Source organism: Trypanosoma rangeli (assembly GCF_003719475.1).
Source record: "Trypanosoma rangeli strain AM80 chromosome Unknown Tra_15.4_contig_00155, whole genome shotgun sequence".
NCBI lineage: Eukaryota > Euglenozoa > Kinetoplastea > Trypanosomatida > Trypanosomatidae > Trypanosoma > Trypanosoma rangeli.
The window spans coordinates 9,431-31,156 of NW_021705902.1; the positions used below are offsets into that span (position 1 = coordinate 9,431).

At 51.9% G+C, this 21,726-nt stretch overlaps 8 protein-coding genes and 1 pseudogene across 8 annotated transcripts, besides 39 other annotated features; all 9 read right to left on the minus strand.

Moving 5' to 3' along the window:
• The first annotated feature begins 23 nt into the window (after positions 1 to 23).
• Positions 24 to 43: a microsatellite.
• Positions 44 to 86: 43 nt separating this feature from the next.
• Positions 87 to 770, minus strand: TraAM80_05007 (chaperone protein DNAJ; the record flags this gene model as incomplete). The annotated part of the gene is made up of 1 exon (XM_029381904.1): positions 87 to 770. The coding sequence occupies one exon, from the start codon at positions 768 to 770 to the stop codon at positions 87 to 89; it is 684 nt and encodes a 227-aa protein (XP_029238195.1).
• Positions 771 to 1,237: 467 nt separating this feature from the next.
• On the minus strand, positions 1,238 to 2,041 carry TraAM80_05008 (uncharacterized protein; the record flags this gene model as incomplete). Its single annotated transcript, XM_029381905.1, has 1 exon — positions 1,238 to 2,041. One exon carries the CDS (start codon positions 2,039 to 2,041, stop codon positions 1,238 to 1,240), a length of 804 nt encoding a protein of 267 aa, XP_029238196.1.
• A 105-nt stretch (positions 2,042 to 2,146) lies between these two features.
• Positions 2,147 to 2,184: a microsatellite.
• Positions 2,185 to 2,216: 32 nt separating this feature from the next.
• Positions 2,217 to 2,246: a microsatellite.
• A 240-nt stretch (positions 2,247 to 2,486) lies between these two features.
• Positions 2,487 to 4,916, minus strand: TraAM80_05009 (uncharacterized protein; the record flags this gene model as incomplete). Its single annotated transcript, XM_029381906.1, has 1 exon — positions 2,487 to 4,916. One exon carries the CDS (start codon positions 4,914 to 4,916, stop codon positions 2,487 to 2,489), a length of 2,430 nt encoding a protein of 809 aa, XP_029238197.1.
• Positions 4,917 to 4,932: 16 nt separating this feature from the next.
• Positions 4,933 to 4,991: a microsatellite.
• Positions 4,992 to 6,065: 1,074 nt separating this feature from the next.
• Positions 6,066 to 6,089: a microsatellite.
• A 256-nt stretch (positions 6,090 to 6,345) lies between these two features.
• Positions 6,346 to 6,367: a microsatellite.
• A 67-nt stretch (positions 6,368 to 6,434) lies between these two features.
• Positions 6,435 to 6,452: a microsatellite.
• A 442-nt stretch (positions 6,453 to 6,894) lies between these two features.
• Positions 6,895 to 6,940: a microsatellite.
• Positions 6,941 to 6,960: 20 nt separating this feature from the next.
• Positions 6,961 to 7,013: a sequence feature (GA-rich).
• A 59-nt stretch (positions 7,014 to 7,072) lies between these two features.
• Positions 7,073 to 7,117: a microsatellite.
• A 24-nt stretch (positions 7,118 to 7,141) lies between these two features.
• Positions 7,142 to 7,166: a microsatellite.
• Positions 7,167 to 7,201: 35 nt separating this feature from the next.
• Positions 7,202 to 7,237: a microsatellite.
• Positions 7,238 to 7,303: 66 nt separating this feature from the next.
• Positions 7,304 to 9,511, minus strand: TraAM80_05010 (putative eukaryotic translation initiation factor 4 gamma; the record flags this gene model as incomplete). Its single annotated transcript, XM_029381907.1, has 1 exon — positions 7,304 to 9,511. One exon carries the CDS (start codon positions 9,509 to 9,511, stop codon positions 7,304 to 7,306), a length of 2,208 nt encoding a protein of 735 aa, XP_029238198.1.
• Positions 9,512 to 9,712: 201 nt separating this feature from the next.
• Positions 9,713 to 9,735: a microsatellite.
• Positions 9,736 to 9,898: 163 nt separating this feature from the next.
• Positions 9,899 to 9,941: a microsatellite.
• Positions 9,942 to 10,113: 172 nt separating this feature from the next.
• Positions 10,114 to 10,136: a microsatellite.
• A 352-nt stretch (positions 10,137 to 10,488) lies between these two features.
• Positions 10,489 to 10,535: a microsatellite.
• A 171-nt stretch (positions 10,536 to 10,706) lies between these two features.
• Positions 10,707 to 10,729: a microsatellite.
• A 133-nt stretch (positions 10,730 to 10,862) lies between these two features.
• Positions 10,863 to 10,887: a microsatellite.
• A 54-nt stretch (positions 10,888 to 10,941) lies between these two features.
• Positions 10,942 to 11,010: a sequence feature (GA-rich).
• Positions 11,011 to 11,552: 542 nt separating this feature from the next.
• Positions 11,553 to 11,570: a microsatellite.
• Positions 11,571 to 11,597: 27 nt separating this feature from the next.
• TraAM80_05011 (putative nucleoside diphosphate kinase) lies at positions 11,598 to 13,499 on the minus strand (the record flags this gene model as incomplete). The annotated part of the gene is made up of 1 exon (XM_029381908.1): positions 11,598 to 13,499. One exon carries the CDS (start codon positions 13,497 to 13,499, stop codon positions 11,598 to 11,600), a length of 1,902 nt encoding a protein of 633 aa, XP_029238199.1.
• Positions 13,500 to 13,768: 269 nt separating this feature from the next.
• Positions 13,769 to 13,789: a microsatellite.
• Positions 13,790 to 13,944: 155 nt separating this feature from the next.
• Positions 13,945 to 13,975: a microsatellite.
• Positions 13,976 to 14,317: 342 nt separating this feature from the next.
• TraAM80_05012 (uncharacterized protein) lies at positions 14,318 to 14,845 on the minus strand (the record flags this gene model as incomplete). Its single annotated transcript, XM_029381909.1, has 1 exon — positions 14,318 to 14,845. One exon carries the CDS (start codon positions 14,843 to 14,845, stop codon positions 14,318 to 14,320), a length of 528 nt encoding a protein of 175 aa, XP_029238200.1.
• A 217-nt stretch (positions 14,846 to 15,062) lies between these two features.
• Positions 15,063 to 15,082: a microsatellite.
• A 14-nt stretch (positions 15,083 to 15,096) lies between these two features.
• Positions 15,097 to 15,116: a microsatellite.
• Positions 15,117 to 15,460: 344 nt separating this feature from the next.
• Positions 15,461 to 15,482: a microsatellite.
• A 33-nt stretch (positions 15,483 to 15,515) lies between these two features.
• Positions 15,516 to 15,550: a sequence feature (A-rich).
• Positions 15,551 to 15,568: a microsatellite.
• A 107-nt stretch (positions 15,569 to 15,675) lies between these two features.
• On the minus strand, positions 15,676 to 16,440 carry TraAM80_05013 (uncharacterized protein; the record flags this gene model as incomplete). The annotated part of the gene is made up of 1 exon (XM_029381910.1): positions 15,676 to 16,440. The coding sequence occupies one exon, from the start codon at positions 16,438 to 16,440 to the stop codon at positions 15,676 to 15,678; it is 765 nt and encodes a 254-aa protein (XP_029238201.1).
• Positions 16,441 to 16,783: 343 nt separating this feature from the next.
• Positions 16,784 to 16,815: a microsatellite.
• A 435-nt stretch (positions 16,816 to 17,250) lies between these two features.
• Positions 17,251 to 17,337: a microsatellite.
• A 148-nt stretch (positions 17,338 to 17,485) lies between these two features.
• Positions 17,486 to 17,521: a sequence feature (A-rich).
• A 111-nt stretch (positions 17,522 to 17,632) lies between these two features.
• Positions 17,633 to 17,667: a sequence feature (A-rich).
• Positions 17,668 to 17,981: 314 nt separating this feature from the next.
• Positions 17,982 to 18,014: a microsatellite.
• A 44-nt stretch (positions 18,015 to 18,058) lies between these two features.
• Positions 18,059 to 18,075: a microsatellite.
• Positions 18,076 to 18,437: 362 nt separating this feature from the next.
• Positions 18,438 to 18,462: a microsatellite.
• A 185-nt stretch (positions 18,463 to 18,647) lies between these two features.
• Positions 18,648 to 18,687: a microsatellite.
• A 220-nt stretch (positions 18,688 to 18,907) lies between these two features.
• Positions 18,908 to 18,952: a microsatellite.
• A 44-nt stretch (positions 18,953 to 18,996) lies between these two features.
• Positions 18,997 to 19,027: a microsatellite.
• A 130-nt stretch (positions 19,028 to 19,157) lies between these two features.
• Positions 19,158 to 19,202: a microsatellite.
• Positions 19,203 to 19,498: 296 nt separating this feature from the next.
• Positions 19,499 to 19,567: a microsatellite.
• A 47-nt stretch (positions 19,568 to 19,614) lies between these two features.
• On the minus strand, positions 19,615 to 21,264 carry TraAM80_05014 (putative ataxin-2; the record flags this gene model as incomplete). Its single annotated transcript, XM_029381911.1, has 1 exon — positions 19,615 to 21,264. The coding sequence occupies one exon, from the start codon at positions 21,262 to 21,264 to the stop codon at positions 19,615 to 19,617; it is 1,650 nt and encodes a 549-aa protein (XP_029238202.1).
• A 139-nt stretch (positions 21,265 to 21,403) lies between these two features.
• TraAM80_05015 (hypothetical protein) lies at positions 21,404 to 21,679 on the minus strand (annotated as a pseudogene).
• Between the last annotated feature and the right edge of the window lie 47 nt (positions 21,680 to 21,726).

Genomic DNA, 21,726 nt, shown 5'->3' on the forward strand with positions numbered 1-21,726 from the left:
TATACTACTCTCTCTCTCTCTCTACACACACACACACACACACTTGGAGGAAAGCAAAAACCATAACGCCAACTATGCACCCTCAATTAGTGCCCAAATATGACATATAGAATGGCATCCCAGCAGCGCTTTGGGGCTCCTGCAAGACGCTCCCACTGATACTTCCAGATGAGGTGTAGACGGGAGTGTCGTCGTCGAGTCCACGGCGCACTCCGTTGCTGCATCCGCCAAACTTCCCCAAAGTGCTCCACCGTAAATCCATGGGATCCTTCAGAGGCCTTCAGCTCCGACTTCATACGTTCCGCAAGAGCAGCCTCTTCCCGTTCCATTGCCCGAATACGCCGTAAAAAATCAAAAATTGAGGATGCATCCTCGCGTAGCTGCCGTTCCTGTTCGCGGCACGACGACGTTGTGCGGCTGCGTTGCCATGGAAGCGTCCATCCAGACGTGCTTAGGGCCACACCAGGAGCGACAAACGAGGCCGCCTCCACATGCATGCCGTCCTGGCCGCTGCTGTTGCTCCTCGTATCGCCACTGTGTTGACGTGCACGCAGTGTGCCTCGCCCTTGTTGTGCGTTAGCCAACAGCTGCTGTAGGGTCTTGTATGCCTCAGTTACACTTGCCATGCGATCCGCCGACGCCGCCGGGCCACTTTGATCGGGGTGATGCTTCTTTGCCAGCTCAATGTAGCGCCACTTCAGCGTCCGCTTGTCTACAGGCGGTGCGGTAAACCCCATGACACGACACGCCTGGCTAATGCTAAGGGACATCAAAGGGCGTGAGCTAGCAAACATGTACTGCCGCCCGCACTGGCCCTACAGCAGCTCAGTAGCAAATCCCTTGACCCCAGCCTCAATCAAGGAAGACGCACAAGAAGCGACATTTTGTTCCCCCACGTATAGGGTGCGAACGCGGAGGGTATAGGAAGCAAACACATACGAAAAACATTTGAACCTTTTTTTGATTTTTTTCGGCGGTGTGTGTGGGTATACGTACACTGAGACATGTTGTTCCAATGTGTTAGCATGTCTCTGTTTTCCCCCATTTCCCTTTTTTTTTATTCCTTTGATTTCCCTCTTTTTCCTCCTCTTCACACCCCCCCCTCCCCACCTTCTTCATTCTTTCATTGCCTGACACCATGCACATAACCACAAGCATGTTATGTGGGAATATGCACACACGCACACAGCCAGGCAGACGGAGAATGTGCCTGAGCGGGGCTCAACGGACGACGAGGTCACAGTACCGCAAAGAGAACATCCACACCGAGCAGTTGATACATCCGTGAGATGACGCCGTCAGCACGACTTATCCACGCAAAAGTCGCGTCATTCGCCACTGCTCCCTCGCGCGGTGTGGTGTCCACCTCCAGCAGCAACTCTATAAAACGTTGGAGCAAATGCCCCGCACGCGCCGGCTCCCCGCAGAGAATGTGCACGAGCCCCACCTTCTGCCGTCGGGGCGGCTGCTCATGTGGGGACGGTTCCCATTGCACACGCGACATATCACCGTTGTTGTGTGGTCCCTGGCCCCCCTTCTCAAGCATGCGCAGCCCCTGGTAGTAGTTTAACACGTAGTTGAAGCTTGCAACATCAGCGGTGGCAATGAAGTCAAAGTAGCGTACCCCAGAGCGTGCAAGGAAAACTTCTGACTCAACGAACCCACAGCTAAAACCCGTGTATGGGATAATGCGATCCTTAACTTCGGCCACCAGCCCACTCGAGTCCGCGCCCGTGCCCAAGCTTGCACGAAAGTTTTCATCCCCACGAAGAAGGGACTCCGCGGCAAGCAGAACCTTGTCATCCTGGCTTCCATCAGACGACGGCCCCGCTGCTGCCAGCTGCACCTTTCGTGTCCCACTGAGGCCTGACCGCAGCGCCTCCCGCTGCCGCTTGGCATCAGTTGTGCTTGCACTGAGCAACAGGTAGTTACGCAGCTGCCCACAGCGAAGTGTGAGGTGAGCGAACAAAGTCGCCGCGGTGACTGTGCTCGTCGGATCGCCACCGTCCACAATGTGCATGTGGTAGCGAAAAGCTGTCATGGTTGTGAGGGGGCGTAGTCCGACGAAAGGTGTTTTCTTCCTTCAGGCAGCCGTGCGGTACGGAGACGCGGTCGTCGATGAGTGAGTGGGTTGACTTGAAAAAAGACCACAACAACAACACAACAACCGACAACAAAAGCAACGGGAGCAATCACCACTAAAACTGTTGGTATTGCTACTACTATTAATACTAATACTAGTAGTATGAGAGGTGCTGAGTCCTTGCTGAGTTCACAAGGAGAAAACGAAACAGAGGAGGAGGCGAGGAGGAAGAAACAGCAAAGAAGGAAAAAAAAAAAAACGTTCAGTGGAATACACACACCAAAACACACAAAAATGAAAGTGGCCCTCCCCGCCGGCAACACCGGCGAGACACGGCCAAATAGTCTCGCCGTCCACAAACATACGGGCATGCAAAAACATACATTTAGCCATACATGCTGACTCATTGCGGCAGCCTGTCGTGACGTGGCGGCAGCGATACAACGAGCGGAGCACGACGCTCGCCGTTCTCACCGGGAGATAGCAACACTGGGCTGCCTACTTTTGACACCTCTGAAGGCACGAATCCGCCTCGTTTCCGCTGAGGCTCGCTCACAAGAAGATGAGACTGTTCCATTCGCAATTCCCCTTCCTGACGCGGTATGCCTCGTGGTGCCAACGCCATTTCTTCCGTGCTACTATAGAGCTGGGGCACAAGCATCAATGGTGCTGTCATTGGCATTATTTTTGTCTTCTGCTCCTGTTGCGAAAGTGGAGGCCTTGTCGTGTGGCCCGAAGACTCAAATTCAGAGCTGTGCGATGTATTCAAATGTAGAGCAGCGGGGCTCTTCTTCTTTTTAGCGCCGCCGTTTTTTGGAAGCAACACCTCCACGAGGTTTCGTTGCGACGGTGGGGTTGTTGATGCAACGGCATCCCCTGTGACTGCACTAGACACCTCGCTCTGGTACAAGAGTGCCATCTGCGCCGCCTTTAACTTTTCATTCGTAACACGGAGTGATCGCTGCACTGCCGCCAACTCTTTATTTGCCTCACGCGTCTCCGCCTGGATGGCCACAAGCTCCTCAAGCACAGCTGCCGCCACGGCCTTCTGTGTGTCAATCTCTTTGGTATAATCTGCGCAGGCCTCTTCCTCCGTCTGTATGCGACTCAGCACCTCATGCGTACTGCAACGAATAGACATAAGCGTCTTCTGGTCCTCTTCCTGCCTCTGTTTTCGCCGCATGAAAGCCTCTCTGGATGCTTGTGAGGCCAACTGCGCCACGTGGAGCTCATCACTTTGACGCTCTCCTTGGCGTGTCGCCTCCTCCTCCTCTAGCTTTGCCAGACGAAGCAGCCGTCGCAGTCGCAGCACCTCCTCCTCCACGCTATTTTGCCGCTCCGTGGCGCGCTGAAGTTCGTCGTGGAGGAGTGTTGTCTCCCGCGCCGTATCTTCCATAGAGCGTTTTGTCTCATCGGTGCGCCTCACAACCTCATTCCGCAGAGACGTCTGTCGTCCAAGACTCTGCTCCAACTCATGAATGCGGGTTTGGTGTCTCTGCAGCTCCTCCCTTCTCTCTGCATCTTGGCGCTGCCGCTCCTCATGCTTGGATCGCAGCGCGACTACCTTTTCCTGCAACAACTCGACGGCGTCATGAAGGTCAACGCCGTCCTCCTCTAGTGATGCTTTTGCCTCCTGCAGCCTCCCTATTAGCGTGTGTGCCTCCTCCAAGGCATCGCCTTGTCGTTGTAGTTGTTCCTCCGCCTCGCCAAGGAGGTTGGCGAGCTGCACGTCCTTTTGATCCGATAGATAAATGAGGGAAGCAAGGGATGCCTCCGTATCCGCCCCTGCCCTGGCGAGAACGTCCACTACGACATCAATTGCCTCCTGCAGAGGCAGATTGTCAAGCCACTCCAGCGCGGGGTAGTCCTCCGCCGCCGGTGGCTTCACTAGATCCGTGACGGAGCCGATGGGAACATTTAGAGCGATGACATTTTCACTACATTCTGGGCGGGATCCCGTAGGGTTTATTTTTGTATGCTCCTCCGGCTGCTGCAGCATTGGCAGCTGCTGCACGACCCCGAGAAAGTGGTGAAGTGATGGCATCAGTCGCAGTTTCCAGTTATACGCCGCCTCGCGTAACAGACGCCAGAGACGACCATCCCAATTTTGCACATCGCCTGCGCAAGCCGTCAAGGAGGCCACTGCCACTCCGACCACCTTTTCGTCATGCAAGCTTTTCAGCGTAGCCTTCTGGAGCAACCAGAGTTCTTCCAGTTGTTCCTTGTAATCCAATTTTGGTTGCCCTCGCTGCTGGTGTGGTGTTGCGGCAGCGGCTGTGGCGGAGTCAAAGGTGGGTTGACCCAAAAGCTTCTCTCCTAGGAAGTCTGTAGCAGGCGCGTGACGCAAATCTCTACACAACTCCACCTGCTGCAGCATACTCCGTAAATCCTGCATGCGGCGCCGAAACGTCTCTGCATTATGGCTCTCAAGTCCGCGCAGTTCCTGCAGACTCTGCTTGGCCACCTCAATCCGTCGCTCAAGCTGCATCACCTCCATCGCCCCTTGGCTAGAAAGAGACGCCTTCGAGTAAGGGTGAAGGCGATTGGGTGACACGCCTTCGCGATCGCCACGACATTCTAGTGGTTGCCTCTCTCGGTGTTCATCTGGCGTCAAGTTGTCCATCATGAACGACGCGGCAACCGCGCTGCTCCCACGCGCGTCAGGTACCTCTGGCACGGGAGAATGACGGGCTCCACCGGGGTTCACAAGTGGTGCTGCGTCACTTAAGTGCCCTAACTCATGCTGCAGTCGTTCCCGTTGCTTCTGCAGGCGTCTGTTCGTAAGCACCTGTCTCCCCCACGCAATCAGTGTGGATGCCTCCTCCATTGTCATGGATGTTGTTTTTTTTTGCTTGCTGGTTGCCGCCCCTCCTCCTCCTGATCCTGCTGCTGCAGCTGGTGATGATGCCGAATGAACTCACGACGGCGTGCTTGCCCAGTCGGCCTCACAGCGGCCCACCCACACGCACCCCTCACGCGTTGCCTGTCGTAATGCACCGACGTCGAGGGGGCTGTACAATAAAATCGACGCTACGACACCCAATACACCGCGCGTCGTTGGGGGTGGGGGGTAGACAAATGAGCAGAAAAAAAAAGAACAAGCGGGGTAAAAAAAAAGATAAGTGAAGAGCAGGAGGGAGGCTAAAACATCCGCATCTGCCTCCCTCATCACCCGCAGCCGTCAACGCAATGACAGGGGCGGGACGTTAGGGAAGCTCAGGCGTCTGCGGTGAGGAGGGGTGGTGTGGGGGGACAAAAAACAAATAAAACAGGAAGAAAAAAAAGGATTTGTTTTTTAACCAAAATTTTTTTTAAAAAAGTAGAACAAAACGCGAGGATACAAAAACACATTTTATGCCGCAGAATGCTCGAACAGCAACTTTGCCCTCGCCGGAAAAAAAAAATAAGTAGAAAAACGCACGCAACAGGGGAGAGTAAGAGGATAAAAAAAAAACAAGGAAAAAACGGCGGCGAGCCACAAAGCAAATACATTGCCGGCGTGGAAGAGTGCCTTCTTTCTTGCTTTGTTTTGTTTATTTCTGTGGCCTTCTCCGTCGTATTGTCTCCCTTTAACGAGGCAGGCCGATGCGGCGCGACTGCCACGATGTGGGACCATTCCATGGGGTGCGGGAAACACACCCGCGCCCGGCGCACGCAGGGATAAATGAGAACGAAAGCAGACAATACTTCGTCCTCGCTGTTTCAAACACGGCGCCAAATGAGTCGCGCGGAGCACAACAGCTTGAACCCAAACCCACACGCACATGTCGCCGCTTTACCAACCTCTCCTACCAGACCTTTTTTTTTTTTTGCTTCTCCTTGTTCGTTGTAGCCTCTTATTGCCTCGTTTCTTTCCTCATTCCCCCTGATTTCCTTCTACGCAAAGGTGCCCTTCTCTTCTCTTCCCATTCACCGCCTCTTTTTGTTTTTGTGTGCATCTGCGCATGTGTTTTTTTTTTTTTGAGAATAAAAAAAAAAAAACGGGGGGGGGGGGGGGGGGGGGGGGTAGGCGAAACGGGATTTGATCACACTTGTCTCATTAAATGCTTCTGACGGACTGTTTCTTACTCTGCCTGCGTGGCCGCTGTGTATCTTTTGCATTTTCATTCTTCCCCTCATTATATTCCTCTTACTCCTTTATTCTTTGACGTACGCGTGTTTTGCACCTCCCCCTCGTCGTCGTCGATGATGTGCTCTCTCCCCCCCCCTTTTCCACTACGCTCGAAGTCACTCCTGCAGGACCACAAACACAAACACAAACCATACATATATATATATATATATGTGGGCAATCGCAATAACCACAAACACATGCACAAAGCAGAACCACACCAAAGGCAAAAAGAAAAAGCACACACACACACACACAAGGTGGAGTTGCAGTCAACACAAATGATGTGGAATGATGACTTTAAAACGTTGTTCGTCTTTACCTTTTTCATTAGGGTCCTCTGTTTTGTGAACCTGCCGCCATACTTTGTGGTTCCTTCTCTTTGCTTGTCTGTCTGCCCCATCCACCCGCGCTGGCCGTCTCCCTCCCCTGTATTCACACGGTGTTTGCTGCGCCCATTGGCACCCATGCATAAACACTTCCCTCTCCCTTTCCTTCCATGGCTCTTGGTGTGTGGGCGTCTCTGACTCGCTGGCTCCCCCCTCCTCTACTTTGTAGATAAGCAGGACGTGCTCCATAACAGTCTCACTGTATTATAATTTGTAGGCTTTTGGTCAAACATTCAACATGCACACATAACACCAACAACCACGAAATGCTGCCTCATCTTTGAATCATTGCTAATGTAAATTAGACATGCCAAACACAACCCTCACACCCACCCACACGCACACACAACACACACAAGTGTACAACCCGTTGCTCCAAAAAAACAAACAGAGAGAGAAAGAGAAAAAGAAGAAAAAAGAAAAAAAAAGACTGTTGCTATGCGTGTTTGTGTTTGGTCTCATTAATATGCTACTTCGCAGAGGAGAGAGCACAAAGACACGCACATACACATACACAAACACACATATACATATTGTGTCTTTCACCTTTTTTTTTTTAAAACAAAAAACAAAAAAAAATAAACTTCTCCTTTCCTTCTTTTACAGCTCTCTCCATCCTGTGTGTGTGTGTGTGTGTGTGTGTGTGTATGTGTGAGGGTTGTGCCTGTCCGGCTTCTTGTGGTGCATATGCGTGGACACGTATATTTTCGTTTCCTGCGCCTACTTTAGTTTGTCAAGCATGGCGGCATCCTTCCTGCCAGTCGCACCGTAATTCTTCGTGAGGAGCGTCTTAAATTTGTCCAGTTGGTCCCTTGTCGCGTTCAGTGAGCGAAGGGCCTTAACAAAGAGTAGGAAGCTGTTCTCGGGGGTGCGATCAAGGGCTAACCAGGTGACGTAAACCTCCTCTAGCAGCAGATGCAACTGCTTGGTGTTCACCAGCTTCTTCACCGCCTCCTTATACTCGCGGCAGAGGGCCTCCACATCAAAGCGCACAAAGGTGAAAATGGTGGAGACCATCGAAAAGGCCAAATGTGGGGTCTTTCCAAGGGAGTTTGTGCACATGAAGACTTCTCTGGAATCCACTTGCTCACAGAAGCGATAAAAGTAGTTCACATCGGAGTCATATTCACTAAGCTGTTTGAGGATGTCCTCGGAGTCATCCACGGGTTCGCCTGCAAGCAGTGGGGGTGTGTAGCGCAGCAGGGCTGGAAGGACGCGGAAGCGCGACCGCGCGTCTCCCTCCACCGCCCCCGGGGTCTCGCTCTGCAGCTTATGCACCTCTTTCACCATGCTAACCAGGGTCTTTCGGCTAGCCCCATTGTCAACAAGCAGGTTAAGGAATTCCGTGTGGAGCGAGGGTGGAAACACGTCGCGGCCACCTTTCACCACAACTGCCCAATTACTGAAGTACTTTGGGACATCTGTAAACAGGTCCTCCCGCACTGCATCACGCAGATGATTGAACAATGCCTTCTTCACATCCTCCACGGGAAGCACGCGTTTATTCGCCAGCTCCTCAAACAGTTCACCAAGTCTGGCACGCTGCTGCACGCACCGTGTGGTTATCATGTAACGATGAATCACCGAGGTACAATACGCAATGCGTGTCTCATCGGGGATGTCTGCCAGTAAAGTTATCACCTCCTCAGCGTTACTCGTAACGAAGAATTTATCCATCGCCGCCCAAAACCCATCCCGCGACGGAATTGGATTCATCGGGGGCGCTAGTACTAATTTATTCCGAGGTGGCGGCTGTGCCTCATGCCGCCGTTCATTGTCGTTGTCATGTGAAGACGCCGCCCTGGCGCCAAACGGCGGCTCCCAGTTGTTGTCTATCGTCTCTACAGTGTTGAGTAGCAAAAACTGCATGCGTCGTTTCGGGTGCGTGTGCATGAGCTCCTCCATCACAGCACGAAACTTGGGAACAAATTCCTGACCCTCCTTTGAAAAGCTTTTGCCGCATGTCAAGAGAAGATTCATGAAGTGAATCAACTCATAATCTGCCGGGAACCGACGCCTGCGTTCAGTGCCGTAGAGAAGCCACTCAAGGACGTGCAACACTACCTTCTCACGAACAAGGCCGTGAGTAAACAAAAGACCCAAAAAGTTAATATTGGCCTTTTGTTTTCCTGCAAAGATTAGACGACGTTGCTCGGCTTCCTCCTCAGGTAGCTTTGCTATTTCTCGCTCAAGTTGCACCTGTGCCTCTTCAGCGTTTTCAAACGTACTCTGACACTGCCGGATAATCGCATTGCGAATTAAGCGCCCTGCCGGCTCACCCTCGCCAATGTCATTGATAAGCGACACCACCAATTTCACGTAGTACGGAACAAAAATACTGTCCTCTGGCTGAATAGACTTATTGAAGATAACCTGAATAACATCTTGAATTTCCTTGTCGGTGGACTGACGGATTGGCAGGTTGGTAAGCTCCTTTTTCATCGTAGGCAGGTTGCCTTCACCCACCCTTCCCAGAATACCAAGCACCTCGTTGTGGAGCTTACGCTCAGTCATCACCTTGGAGGGCATGGATTCGCCCTTAAAAAAATCCTCGCGAGAAAGAATGTGCTCCGGCCTACTATCCTTATTCTCCGGCATCTCCCTCCATAACTCCTTGACAAATTCAAGAATACCTTTTGGCGGTGACTCCTTTGTATGCTGAAATTTGACAAACTCCGCTATATCGTAGATGCAGTTGGCTGGGTTACTAGGCGCCGGGGGCTCTGACGGTTGAGGCGGTGCCGTCCGATCAAAGAAGTTTGATTGAGGAGGCTGCAGCGACGGTGGCCGCTCGCTGCCAGGACGTGGTGGACAACCACGAAACACCCCCATAGTACGGTTTGGAACCCGTTGAAACGGCTGCTGATGGTGTGAGAGCGGTGCTGACCCCACACGGGGCGGTACATTTGACATGGTCTGATGATCCATAAACAAACGCTGCTTCACACACACAGGCAGGCGGGCAGTCAGTGAGAGGGTTAGGGTGATTGGGTGTGTCTGGGCGAGACTCGGAGTTGCTTACACCTCTATTCGGTCACTCCCCTTTTAGTTCGTTCTTCGTTCCCCTCTGTTACGCCTTTATCCCAATTTTGTTTTTTTATCTCTCTCTCTTTTCTTCGCTTCTCAGAAATATATATATATATATATATATAAAGTGGTAACGACGACGACGACAGCAACGACAAACAAACAAACAAACTCAGTGCTCTAAACCGTTTAAGCCTCCCGTAAAACTCCCCCTCCGCTCGTGTGTAATGTTTCTGTCACTTTCCCCTCTTGTTGTTCGAGTGATGTATGCACCTTCACAGGTTTCCCCTTCTTTTTTTTTTTGTTCTTCTTCCACTTTTTCTCCCTTCTTTCGGAGTCTCTTGATGTTCCCTTCTAAACTTTATTTGTTACTTCCCGCACGTCTCATGCAAAGTGGAAACTGCTCGTCACGCACCCAGTCGCCTCCTGCTTTGCGGACTGCACCCCCTCCCCACAACGGCCTCGTTTCCCTTCGGCGACGATACCAGCGAGAGCCTCCAATTAAAAACAACAACAACAACAAAAAGAGGTCCGCTGGCCTTTTTTTTCCGGTTTCCCTGCCGCCTTGCCTCAAATTCCTTGTTGTGGCTGTCACCGCTGCTCACAGCCCCGCTGACCCCAACCAGCGCTAATCACCCACCCACACGCCTCGCTCGTTCTCAAAACGCCCACCCTCCTCGTGGACCCTACAGACGCGTCGAAATGTCGGTGGTGGCCGCCTGCTTACCTCAAGACGCTTGGCCGCTGCCGCTGCCGTTAATGTTATGTTTTTTGCTCTTTTTCTGCCCCTCCGTGTCCCCTCTCCTCTCCGCCGCCTTGTAGTATCGGCCACAGTAATAACGAATGAGACGGGGTAGTCTCAGTTGCCTTGACTGCGCTTTCTTTTTTTTTTCTTTTTGCTTAATTTTTTTTTCTTTTTGTGTTTGCTTGCCTTCCTGTCTTCCTTTTGCCTTTTATTCCCTCCTTTTACGAGTGTCCTTCCTTCTCCCTCACCCGCACTCTATGTCGCGCGCAATCCTCCCACTCTTGCGTGTTCCTTCTTAAGCTTGCAGCCCTCAGTCCTCTCCCGCGCCCTCGATGTCCGTGAGACAAACAGATATATATATATATATATATATAGCTAGATGTGTGCAAGTGTGGCTGAATCGATGGTTACGTGTGTGGCTGTGCGCAACTGGGCCTTTTCAATTTCCCTATACAACGCACCAATCAAACCACACCAGCGAAGAACGAAAACAACAGCAGCACGAGCTGTGATGTATGTATGTGTGTATATACAGCAAAAAAGAAGACACCGAGAAAAAAACAACAACTAGCGTTCATATGCACATAAGAAAATAATAATAAAAAAAAGGCGGGATAAAGAAGGGTGAAAAAAGGGCAAAAGAAAAAAAAAGAAAGATCGAGCGTTGCAGCAGAAAAGGATGGGGACACAGTAATTAAGTGTAGACAACGCAATGGGGTGAGGAGGAGAACCCAAATAAACAAAAGGGAATACGTGCATATGCAGTCACCCACATACACGCCCTACGGCATTTTTTTTTTTAAACATCGTTCATGTTATTCAAACGAGGCTACATCAAAATCTACAAATGAACAGAGAGAGATTGAAAGATAAATAGGGGGAAAGCAAAAAAAAAGAAAAAAAAGAGACACTCTTATTATTAACATTGAAAGTGTTTTGTTTACTGCTGGTGTTCAGATAAAGCGGGACTCCGTTGGCTCCGCATCCACACAGTAACCTAAAAACACATATGAAGGGACATCTGACGTGGCAGATGAGCCACGCCAAGGCGGCAAGAACAGCCGTGCCAAACGAAGAAGTGTTGTCGCCTGTCTCTTCTGTGTGTTGTTCCCCACCCCTTTGGTGTCGCTGTTGTTGCAGCTGCTGCGTCTGTAAGTTCACATGCCTCGAATAGTAGCAGCGGGGCACAAAATAAAAACACACACACACACACACTGGGCGTAGGAACACTGACGGGTATTACTACTGCTTGAGAAGGAACATCAGAACGCACACGAAGCTGTCAAACGACACGGGCTCCTCCGTGTGCTCCTCTACGTGCCGCTGAAAAAACTCGCGGTGGCCGTCCATCCACAGTAACTGAACGGCGGGACTACGGTCATACAACGCGAGCACCGCCTTCCGCGTGAGCTCCCCGTTCTCAGAGCTGTGCTTCAAAGCCACGTAGAGCGCACGAAGACGAACGGGCCTCGTCAGAAGCAGCGAGACGTCCTCCGCCTCAATCACAGGCAGCATCCCGCGCGCGGTAGCCGTGGGCATCTCAGCAGCCACATGTTGTGGCTGTGGTGACCGCGGTTCCAACACGCTCTGAGAAAGCGGGGCGTCGTTCAGCTTGCTCTGTGACGAGAACAGTTGTTGTTGTTGTCCCTGCATCATGAAGGGCGACAACCGATCCTTCCCGATCTGCTCCTCCACTGACGCCAACAGGGGGCATAAGAACAAGTTGGACTTCATATTCCCCTCAATCGGTTGTGCCGGGGCAAAGTAGGTGTGTGTTGCCTTCTCCAATGCACGCTCGCGTAGCAGCAAGTCCAACTCCCGCGCACGGAGCAATTTCGCACGCATCATCAGTTCCATCTGCCCCTGTGCAAGCTGCTGCTCCAGCTGTTCTGCCTTCTTCTTCCACGACCCGGCGTCATCCGGCTGACCACGCCTCACATCGTCGTCTGTCTCCTCCTTTTCCTGCGTCTGGCCTGGCCCGGGCTGCCCCGTGTAGTACGAGAGGTGCGCCTGGGGGTTTGCCTTCTCAATACGTAAAGCCGCTGCCGGCTTAAAGGGACTGCCGTGCAAAGGGTGGAGTGCAGCACTCACCAGCTTGCAGTGCGGACGCACAATCGCAGGGGTGCCAGCGACCTGCTCATCATTCTTAGCGCCACCGGCCTCTGGCATGGCGGTATGGGCACGAACGTCCGCTGCAGAGTAGCGGGTTGCAAAGCCAAAGACGGTGGAGATGCAGTGGCTTGCCTCTGCCAAGTTAGAGGCAGCGTAAACGGCGTTGCGCACCAAATCTGTTCCAAGGCGTGCCCGGAGACTGTACGGTGCGACACGGCGTGCGTCTATGGGATTTTCCGGACCTACAATCTCCAACAGCTTCTCGACGGCATTATGCCTGGAGAGTTCCACCGCCAAACAAGTTCCACCGAATGCGAGATGTCGCACGTGCTCGTCAAGGAGCTCCTTGTAAGACATGGCCTCAATCATCGTATTTTTCAACACCATCCCAGTTACCACACGACGCTCAGGTTTATGCTCCTGCTGCATTCGACTGTCGGCTCGTCCTTCGTTCCCTTCTGTGCCGCGTCCGTCCGCCGTCGTCCTGTGCTCATCAGCTACGTTTGGTAGTCCAGCGTTGACCCCCTCCTCGTCGGTGTGCCGACTTGTGAGACAAATGATTTCCGCGATTATGCCTTGATGCGTTTCTTGGCTACGGTGACGCTTGATAGTGGCGCTAATCTCGCCGCTACTTGCGCTGCTCTGGGCACTATTGTGATCGACGTCTTCGTCTTCACCCCCAGCAGATAAATCATCTGCGGCGGTACCGTTGAGGCGATCTCTGTCCACCACATCTTTCCGCCGCCTTGTAGACAAGGACGCATTGTCGCTCTGCAAGGCCAATTTGTGGCCACTGAAGATTTTTTCCACGCCGCGTTCGGCGTATCTGCGTTTCCGCACACTTTGAAACTTGCTTGCAAGCTCCTCCGCCAGGGCAGGGGTAATAATGAAGGACTTCGCCAGCACTAGAAACCCGGCGTCAGAGACAGTTTGCAAAATGTAGCGGTGATGCTGCTCGGAATCCGGCTTGCAAAGCAGGAAGGCGTGCTCTACCACAAGTGTGGTGTGGGGCTTTGATGCCCCAATGTACATCCTTTACGGCTCCCCTCTGCGCCCACTCTAATCACCTCCACCGCCACAGTCACAGTCACGACGGTTCTTAGCGGCTTCTAGTACGAGTACCGCCGCGCGTTTCCTCCTCTGCCTCCCCCCAATATTTGAGTGCTTGCAACGGGGAAAAGAAGGAACAGGCGTGATGCCACCAGCACCAGTGATGAGCGCCGCAAGCGCAAGACACAACAGCCACCATTGCCGCATCGCGGGCGAGAGAGGTGCGACGCACAACGGGCGGGGAGAAAGAACGTGCGTGCGTGCGCGCGTGCCAAGCCCAACAACAGGCATCCGCGCGCAAACCTCAAGGGTAACGAAAAACAAGGCAAAACAACAAATTATGCTGAAGCACAAAAACAAAACAACGTCCCCCTCCTCACCCCCCCCCCCCACACACACACCCCACTTGCGTTCATGCAGGCAGAGAGAGTGAGTGAGTGAGTGAGTGAGTGAGTGAGAGAGCGGAGGAAGAAGGGGAATCAAAAACACAGAAAAGGCTGCACACGCCGTCTCCCCTCCACCGCGTTCTCACGGCAGAGAAATCAAAAGAAAAAAAAACAACAACACGTAAATAACACAATCTTCACAAGAGCATCGCCCTCGCATTAAGGCGCCCCCATCACGTCGTACATTCCCCTCCACACGCTTCTACAGATACCAACCTCCACACAATGCTCCGTCGTCACTCATGCATCTCTTTTGCCCCGCTCCTTCTAGATAAATATATTTCCCTTTTAATGACTTTATCGTGTCGTTCCTTTGAAGTTTCTCGCCGCCTTTCCTTGTCGCAGCCGCATTCACTATGGCAGCTGCGTCATGCCGCCCGTCCGCCCCTTAATGCCGTCAAGGATACCCTTGTCAATGAAGTTTACAATGCGCTGCTGCGTAGAGGCGTAATTAAATCCCATTGCGAGGCACGCCATGACTTCCGCCACAAGTTCGCCAGTGTGGGCGCCGCACTGCGTGCTTCCCAGCGCCTGCTTAGTGTTGCAGAGGTCCACCACCACGTCGTTCATGCCCATTGAGATGGCGGTGAGAACGAGAGCGAGTATCGAGATGATTTCGTGGGCGTAGTAAAGCGGCAGCTGCGGTTGCAGGCGGCACACCAGCACAGAGACGAAGGTGGCTATCGCAAGGAGAATAAAGGCAAAAATGCAAGCCACGTAGCGCTTCAGTACACCGCCACCCTCCTTTGAAATCGACACTGACCACGTCACGAGGAGCATAAACATTGCCACACAATTAAACACAATAACGAATAGGTTTATTCTACTCAGCAAGAGTGCCTTTACGTTGGCTTGATGAATCTGCTGTAGAACCGCCTGCATCTTTCCACAATATTTTGTGTCTTTATTTTGCCCTCTCCTATAATTCCGTGTCGTATCCTTGTTTCCTCCCTTTACGACTTTGTACTCGAAATGTATCAATAACCACTATTGCCTTGCTTGCGCTTTTGTGTCGCTGAACCACGAAACAAACGTGAAAGACGGGGTGTTCAAAAACACAGACCTTTTTTTTTTTATTGCGTGTGCGTCACTGCAGGAACACCACCACCACCACCAACATATATATTATATGTACGCACACACACACACACACGAAGACTCGCACTTATTGGCCAACTCCTCTGCTTCCTCCCCGTTGCCTTGTGCGGCTGCGGCTGTGCTCTGCTCTACGGGTGCCTGGCAACAGACATGCTGTTCCGCCCCCCCCCCCCCCTCCACGCGTCAAGGGAGACGCGCAATGGATGCGTCAACATATAACCAACGAGGCAAAAAATAAAAATATCCCAAAACCGCACAACGCACTCACCGTCACTTCTCCGTAAAACACGCACATCGGCACCAAAGCGGAGAAGGCATCACGCAATGGCGCACAACATCAGTTTTTTTTTTGTTTTTCGACTGTTTTCATGACAACTGCGTGCACGCACACATACTCTCAGAGAGAGAGAGAGAGAGAGAGGCGGTGCATGTGTTACATATCCCCCACACCACCAACAAAAGAAACAAACAAACAAAAACAAAAAAAAACGCAATGACACAATCAAATCTGTTGATGTGTGTGTGCGTGTGTGGGAACGACAATCACACGACACGTTAAAATCATAGCAAGGTGAGGAGGCCCAATAACACTACAAAGAAATAATGCAAATAGATTACGGTGTACATGAAAGAAGCCGTCTTACACCTGCCCGTTTATGCAGTTCAAAGGCGCACCGTAACTCTGCATACCGCTCAGCATTCAGAGTATTGACCCCAAAGCGCGGCGGGACGTGGCGCACGTACTCCCCAATATACAACTCCGGTGGCGGTGGCGCCTCACATTTCTCCGGCGCATAACCGGTGCGTAAGGACTCCATCAGCTGCAGCTGCTGCGGGAAAGAAAGCCGAGGGTAGGTCATAAACACATCACTGCGTAGCAGGTGAGGAACGCTGCTCAAGCTGCCCAACAGATGGTGCGAAAGAGCCTCCAGCATATCATTAAGCGCCTCACACGACAGCCGCGCGCCAAAGGTGTCAAGCACAGGGGTAAGGATAAAAAGTGGGTGACGCCGCTGCCAGAGGCAGATGTTGTACAGCCGTTGATAATGCGCAGGAGGAGGCGTCGTCAATAAAGGCTGGGGGAGAAGTGTTTTTGCCTGTGCCGCATCGATCCACCCGCGCACAATGTCACGCAGCTGGTGCAGGGCGGAGGCACAGCGAGCGAGAATGGGCAGTGGCCACTCCACAAGACGCGTCAAGAGCACCGTAACCTCCCTGTCACCCTCACCGACAGAGTGGAGTCGTTTTTCCTCCGCAACAACTATTAACTGCCGCAGCGCCGCACAAGCGAGAGAGGCGGGGTGAAGAGCGATGCACCGCAGCCCCCAAGGCGATGGGCGCATATCATGCAACAAATCTAGCGGGTTTTGCTGTGTCATGTTGACCCGCTGTTGGCGACTCCGTTTCTGTTTTTGTTTTTAAATTCTCCTCTCACGCCGTGGCGTGAAATCCGACACCCCGCGTCCCCAGCCGCTCCTTCTACAAAGTAGACACGTGTACGCAACAACAACAAAAAAAAAAGGAAAAATGTGGACAAACAAAGAAAAGTGGAAAAAGCCCAAGCAAACAAACATGACGGTGAATAGTGGCGGGGAAGGAAGTTGTCCCTACAGGGGCAATAACACCTGTCACGTCACGGCACGGCACAGCAAAATACAACAGCGACTCCAGCCATTGTGGCATGATGAATATATATGATGAATATATATATTCCAGGAGTCGCACACACACACACACACACACACACACACACAATGTAAACCAGCTTCTGCGACTCACGCAGCTAACCGTCGCGTTAATCTAAACGAATCACAAAAGCCGCTGCAGAAAGACCAAACTGGCAGCGACACGGCACGTACGGTGGTGTAGAGCAATCATCGTCGCTCTCATCCCCAGCCTCCTCGACTGAGAGTTCACACTCTTCCACAAGAAAACACCTCTCCGAATTATCAAGCAGAGATCGTTGCTTGTCGTGTTCCTCCTCCAATTCCGTCTCGTCGGGCTGCGTGATAAAGGGGTTATTGAGCTGCATGCCGCTCAGACGTCCCTAGCACCACTGGTACTCCTGGCCACCTTTCCTTACGCCTCTGCCTTGCACCCTCCCTTGTGACGTCCACGAGTGTCACTTGTACCCGGCGGCGGTGTGAAGCACGCGTTTTCGTCGGGAGGAGTCGAACTACAAACAGGGGACAAAGCCAAAGAACAAAAGGCAGAAAACAAACAAACAAACAAACACACACACACACAATAAAAAGGAAAACCAAAAAAAAAAAGAAGTCAACATCATGGGAGGCAGAACCGTGCGCCAAAAGTTTTGCTTCACAATCAGGCAAGAAACACACAACAGCAAAAGAAACGAGGAGGGAAATCCCCCCCACCTCCGCCCCGCTAGTCGTAGAGAAGCACGCCCACAGCAATTGCATGAAACAGAAAAATAAATAAATAAATAATAATAATAAAACACATATTCGGGTTACAATGCACAGAAGAGAAAAACGTACGCCTCCTCTGCAGCCGGCATCCCCCCTCCTTCTCCACGAAAAACCACGCCAAGTTCCTTCTCACCTCCTTGAAAAGAAAAGAAGAAGAAAAAAAAAAAACAATAACCACCCCTTCCACTGTTCTTCTTTTCTTCCTTCTGGCTTTCCTTCGCTGTCAGAAGTCTTTTCATGTCCAACTCACCCCCGCCCGCCCAGCGGTTTCCACGTGCTGGTTGCTTCTCCGTTGTCTCTTTCTCGTGCTCCCGAATCCCCTTGCGCGTACGTGTTCCTCAAGTGTCTTACCAAAGAGTTCTATTTGTATTTGAGTCGTGCGTGTTCTTGTGTTGAGTGATGGGCGACGAGAAACAGCCGCCGCCTTGCAACGGTGGAAAAACACAACCCGCCGCCCGACAGCCCTCAGACATGCACTCGACTCTCTCCAAAAGACAAACAACAAAAACAAACAAACAAACTCCACTTCCCTCTTTTTTTCACCCCACCGACAGTCTTTCTAAGGAAAAAAAAAAAAAAAAAGACACATCGCGGGAAAACGAATAGCTGACAGGGAGAAACGAAGCTCCAGACACAAGTAATATTCAGGCACTAACACAAGCGTGACGGCCTAGCAGTGAATACGTGTGCACGGATGTGTGGACGGATGGGTGAGTGTTGGCGTAGCTGAGTGCTGAGACCCTCTTTGTCGTAGCTGCTCTTCGTTTTCTGTTGTCGTGGTTGTATGTTTTGCTTATAGTTACAAATATTCCCTTCGCATGTTCCCTTTGTTTTGTGTTTTCTTTCCCTGATTCATTGCAGCTGCTTGCTGACGATTTTTTTTTCTTTTCTGCTTCACATCCTGTACTTCTATAAGTGACACACACGCCCAGCCCATGTATTAATTGTTTCGTTTGCTTGTTTGTTTGTCGTTCCTTCTTCTCACCGTTGTTTCTCGTCGGAACGGCGGCAGCGGCCATGCCGAGGTGGAGGAGCGAAAAGGGCGAGGAGGGGGTGGGGGGCGGTGGTGGTGACTTGAAGTAACCAATGCGGGGTGAGCATAAGGCGTTAACAAATATTTCATAACGAAAAAAAATGAAAAAAACGGGCGCGCATGCGTGCATGTGCGTGTGTGTGTGTGTGTTATGTCTGTGTAGGTGAGCAAAGCATGGAAATAAAGGGGTAATATAGTTGTTAAGCATAACACCAAGTTTTTGTTGGTGTTTTTTTTTCTTGTTCCTTCATATTTCTTTAAATATATATATATACTTTTTTTCTTTTTTAAAAAAAATCGTTACCCCCCTTTTTGTTATGCCTTGCTTTTTTACTTTCTTCGGCTGCAAGTGCGCAGGTATCCCCCATGGTGGTGGCCCCGCACATAACCACACGCACACACACAGACACACACAGACACACACACGCGGATGTGTATATGCCATGCATATACATCCCTGTGGATCTGTACCGCCCCCCCCTCCCCCTCCCCCTTCCCTTCTTTTCTCCTCTTTCTGTTTTCCTGCCCGTTGATTTTGGCGTGTTTCTTAGCCCACTCACCTTTCCTCTTCGTGAGTTGACATGAAACAAGCTTTTCCCATGTGTTGTCTGACGTGACGGGAGTGTGTGTAGGAGGGGGAGGGGGAGGGGGAGGGGGAGGGGGAAGGGGAGGGGGAAGGGACCGGATGGAAATGTTAAGTTCCTGCGGATGGTGGTTGATGGTGGTGGTGCCCGCTGGTGCCTCCTCGGAATGCCTCTTTGTGCCGCTCGCAGCCACCCCATCCTCCTCCAGAAATACCGTCGCCTCCACATGTTTGGTCGTCGTCTCTCGTGCCCCCCTCTTCGTCCATTCTATCCCTCGTCGTGCTCTCACTCTCCTCCAAAAGATACAGATGTACGTCAATCCTCCAGATGCATCTTCCCCATTCCCTCAGCTGCCTTATCAACTACTTCCGTTCAATATATATATATATTTTTTTTTTGCTTCCCTCTTTTTCTCTCTTTTGTTAAACTTCAGTTTAATGTTTTTTTATTTTTTTTTCCCCCCCCCACCTCCTCGTTTTTTTTTCTTCTTAACGGCTGTGCTTGTTACTTTCCACCTCGCTTCTTTGGGCCAGCGGAGGAATTCACAGTACCGGTGTTGCCACCCGCCGTCTCGCCCGCGCCGTCGCCAGTGTCACCGCGTTGGGGTGCGGCACCACCGCGACCACGCTGCAGCTTCGGTGCGTGCTTCACCTCTGCGGCGGGGTTTGGTGTGCTATCCACGGTGGACACCGGTGTAGGGGCAACAGAAGTGTTAGCGTTAACCGGTTGCTGCGGTTCTACACGGGAGGCACTGCTGCTCTTTGGCTGCCGCATGTTGCTACGCATAGGACCTGGTGGGGCTCCCTTATTGGGTGGGTAGTCTTGCATAGCTGCGTTGTTTGAATGCTGCTGCATGTAATTGCTGTAACCATGAAACGACTGCTGCGGCGGTTGTTGGTGTTGGTGTTGGTGTTGGGGCTGGGGCTGATGCTGATGCTGCTGATGAAATGACGGGGCATGCATGTGATGCATTGGCATCTGCTGGTTCGGATTTATGCGCCCCCCCACACCTTGATAGGCTCTATGATGTGCTGGTATACCCTGCTGCTGACCCATGTACATCTGCGGCGTTGCCCCCATGTTCGGTGGAACAGCGGCACTCTCGTAGGTGTGTTGCGAATATGACGAATCGTCCTGGTCGTAGTACATACAGGTACCGGGCCAATTAGAAAGGGCCGTGTAGCACTGGTTGTTGTTCATGATCGCTTCGGCCAATGATGCCATAAAGTCAAGCACTGGTGCATGAGCGCCTCCAGGCTTCATAGGCGTATACGGTGGTGCCGCAGGGTTAAATCCAGGAGACCTTGGGTGGTTATCATGCTGCATTGAAATCTTATCCTCATCGCCCCTTCTGTGACGCATCGTATTATCTTCTACCCCCATCCCTGCTGCTGTGGCGGCCGGTGCAATTGACACTGGAGCTGAGGCTACCGGCTGAAGTTCTCCGACAGCCTTCCGTGCAGCAACAACGGCAGGAGTGTATGTTTTCTTCTTCTCCTGTGGGCGCTGCACATCCGAGTGGAGTGCGCCCTCATCCATGCCCCCATCATCCTTCAACACCTCCTCACGCTCCATTCGGTGGGCAATGCCACGCGTCGCGGAGACCTCGATTTCACGAGCAACACGATCCGCGTGGGCCCTTTGTTCCTCTGTGATCTTGCTGTGATCCAGTCGAGTGGTGTAGATCTCCTCCTTATAAGTCGTCTTTACCCCAAAGTTCTTCTCGTTCGTCTCGAACTGGTCCCACGCCCCTGTTTGGTGCTGTTCACTGTCCAGCAGTTCATTGGCACCCTCATCGGCCCAATCGATTTTGGTGGTGGCGTAGTCGCTGCGAGTGGCTTCCGCTCGGCCAGGCACTTCTGTTCGAATCTTTGCGTTCTGCACCTCCACCATCACTATGTCCCGGTATGGGATGCTTATGTCCTCCTCTAACTCCAAGCACGAGGGGTCCAGCGACTTGTGCTTCGAGGAGGGGAGGTAGCGAGTGCAGCCAAGCAGAATGCCCGCCTCCGTGTCTGCGTCAACGTCTGTGCGTGAGACGAAGATACCCTCCAGCGCCGAGCCATCTACCAGGCGCACCTGAACCAGCTGACCAACTAGGTTCAGGTATAGGTACTCCAGGCGGTCCGCGTTGCTGCTAAATGTCGCGTCCATCGAAATATGACTAGACACCCTTTTGCTGTTGTTATTGTACTCCTGCCTGTTCCTGCGTGTTATCGTTGCTGCTGCTGTTCTTGTCTTTTACGTTTTTTTTTTTCGTTGCCTCTTTAGCTGTTCCTCCAGAAGGCTCCTCACTTCGTCTGACTGGCACTCTCACAGCTGAACAAGCAACCCACCCCTACCTTGCTTCCTTAGAAACGCGTGTGCTTCTACCGTGCGTAGCGGCGCACATTGCAGCCAACAACACGCCAGAATAAAACAACAAGAGAAACAATAAAGCAAGACGGCAGAACTTCATGCAACCACGAAAAGCGAAGTGACAGAAACACACAGACACACACAAAGAGAGAGTGAGGAAAAAAAAAGGGGGGCGGTGGGGTGGTGGGGAGAGAGTAGATGGCAACCGCAATCCTTTTTTTTCCCCCTTCTTTTTGCTATCCTCTGCTTTCGTGGCGT